The 2,974-nt window shown below is 36.7% G+C and overlaps 1 protein-coding gene across 1 annotated transcript; it reads right to left on the reverse strand.

The window, feature by feature from the left end:
• Window positions 1–296: 296 nt before the first annotated feature.
• Window positions 297–989, reverse strand: LOC125848265 (ethylene-responsive transcription factor 12-like). The gene has a single exon (XM_049528102.1). The coding sequence runs from the start codon at window positions 943–945 to the stop codon at window positions 484–486; it is 462 nt and encodes a 153-aa protein (XP_049384059.1). The 5' UTR covers window positions 946–989; the 3' UTR covers window positions 297–483.
• Window positions 990–2,974: the final 1,985 nt, after the last annotated feature.

Raw genomic sequence — 2,974 nt, forward strand, 5'->3', positions numbered from 1 at the left:
TAATTATCTAGTATTAGTCACCTTTCTGCGTTTACCCTTTTTCTATACTGACCTAATTAATTGTAATGCTCTTTCATGCGCCACCCGAAAAGGTGTCTCAAAAATCTACCACATCTCAATTAAACACAAATTTAATTTAATATATCAAACATGAACGTATATTTTCACACGTGGAATGATCTCAGGTGCGGATCTAGAATGGATCGTGGATGTTCAAAAACTCTTTTCACAAAATATTACACTATATATACCATAAAGTACACAAACTCTCTTCAGTTTTATGATAAGCAAAAAGATAGAGAATTAGGATTAACATTAAAATAAAAAAGGTATTTACATAATGATGTTTCCTCCTAATAACAATAATATCTCAAGGATTCTTCATAGTCATAGGAATTACCTTTCTCCCAAAAGCTTGAAAATAGAGAGAATGACAAAAATGAAAAAGTAATTTTACCAAGTCATTAATTATCCGCTGCCGCCTCACATCCACAACGGCGGCGGTTCGTTCAAGTCAATAGGCAACCCACGTCTCACGATCCCAAAATACATAGCCGCAGCTCCACCGTCATTTTCCTTCGCCGGCGCGGCGCCGGTGACCGGCAAGTTCAGTTCCGGCGGCGGACCTACTTGTAGAAACTCCCCAATCATGAGTCTACGTCCGGAGGGCGAAGTCCACCGGTGATCAGATGGAAGGTTGAGGTCGATTGGAAGAGGAACGGAAGAAGGCGGCGGCGGAGGAGGAGGAGGAGGGAAGTTGGTTTTGGCTTTAGCGCCGCGGAGTGAACGGGCGGCGCCGTCGTAAGCGAGTGCAGCTTCTTCGGGAGTGTCGAAAGTGCCTAACCAAACGCGTGTTTTCTTCCATGGGTCGCGAATCTCTGCGGCGTAACGGCCCCAGGGACGCTTTCTCACTCCTCTGTAGTGACCCTCACGAGTTGAAGCCATGGAAATGGGGGGAATTTAGAGAGAGAAAGTGTATGAGTGTTGTGTTGTGTGTCCCCGGGGGGGTTTTGGGAGCTAAAAAGAGTATATTTGGGCAGCAGTCGTAAAAGAAAAAAGGGACCCACGGAGACACCCGTAATCGTCGGTTGGACGGCACGACCTCTCTCCTAAAAAAAATAGGCAAATATTTAGGTGAACGTGTGTTTGGTTGGAAGGAAAATGTTTAGAAATTATAAATGTCCGGTTAAGGATGAATAAATATTTACTGAATTTAGTACTTACTTATTTTGGGGGGTCATTTGGTAAGCTGCATGAAAACAATGTTAAATAGGGTGTATTAATAATGTTTTTATTAGTTATATTTGTACAGTATTAATTATATATAAATTGTTTCTTATGCTTTATTTGGTTTGATCTACTAAAAATAACATGCGTTGTATAAAAATATCTTTCAAAATTATGATGGAAAGATATAAAAGGAGTTTTGCAGGGTAGTGGGGTCTTTATCCATACTAACACATATATTAAATTCTTTTGCATTACTAATAATAAAAATACATGTATCAAACAATATACCACTAATGCATGCATTATTTTTAGGGAAAAGGGTCAAAAATACCCCCAACTTTGATTTATTGTTTGACTTTGCCTTCGCCGTTAAAATGAAGTTAATTTTACCCCTCTCGTTACTAATTTCACCAAAATTACCCCTCATTAGATGGAATTCCCAAAATTGATCCAAATTGACCCAATTATCCGGATGTTTTTTTAAAAAATCTATTCCCTAATTTTAACCCAATGACCCGACCCCCTCTAGGATAACCCGGTACCAATTAACCCAATTACCCATTCCCATTTACCCATGCTCTCTCTTTAGATAATCTCATTTTCTCCCAAATTTACCCATTAACTTCTCCTCTGATTTTCTACGGCGATCTTACTCAACAAATCGATTTTTCGCCAACGAAAGGTAAGATTTTTGGATTGTAAGATGTTTTGTCTACGGCATCTCTCTTTCGTTCTTCCTGCATCTCTTTCATTGTTGATTACGAGTTAGGGTTTGTCTCCAAATTTTTGGCTCATTTGTTTGCCTTTTTACTGATATGTATTACGATATGTTAGTTAGGGTTTGTGGGTATCTGTCTTTCTGACTCATTTATTTGCCTTTTTATCGATATATATATTACGATCTGTTAGTTAGGATTTGTGAGTATCTGTCTTTGGGTTATTTGTTTGCTTTTTACATCTAAAAATTAACAATTTGTTACTTTAGCTGTTGATTTACGAGTGTTGATGTTGTGGGTTAAGGTTTTTGACTTATGGATTTACCTTTTTACATCTAAAATTTCACGATTGTTAGTTATTTGTTTGCTTTTTTACGATTTAAGGTTTGTGGGTAGGTTTTAGGGTATTGTATGAATTTGGAGGAGGTGGTTTAGATTTTGGAGATGTTATTGAGAATGGGCTAATTTCTAGTCCCAATATTTAATTGGGAAATTCTTGATTGAATATGGTCCCTTTTTTATGTGGGACCAATATTTTATTCATTCTTATTGAATGTGGTCGCTTTTTTCTCCAAATTTCTTAGTTATTTGTTTGTTTTATTTACAGTTTGTTAATTGTTAATGTTTATTCTTATTGAATGTGGTCCCTTGTTGTCTTTGTGTGCCTTTTAGGAGTTTTGTTAATGTTATTACTGTTTTTGGAAGTTGTTAATGTTGTCTTTGTGTCCCTTGATTGTGTGCATTTTTATGTGTTCTGCTTTTCTTTTCTTAGTTATTTTGTCTCATTCATGCTTTTGGAAGTTGTTAATGTTGTTTCTTGTGTGTCTTAGGTTGCCTAAAATGGTTTTGGTTGATCAAGTATATCACTATGGTGTGAAATGGATAAGAGAGCCTAAATTGCTCTATGAGAGGAAGCTTATTCACAAATGGGAAGGTTATGATTCTGATCTCTTATCTTATATAGATATTATTAATGAGTACATTCATATATTAGGTTATGTGGGTGTGCAACAGTTACTAGTATTTGT

Source organism: Solanum stenotomum, chromosome 12 (genome assembly GCF_019186545.1).
Source record: "Solanum stenotomum isolate F172 chromosome 12, ASM1918654v1, whole genome shotgun sequence".
Classification (NCBI taxonomy): Eukaryota; Viridiplantae; Streptophyta; class Magnoliopsida; order Solanales; family Solanaceae; genus Solanum; species Solanum stenotomum.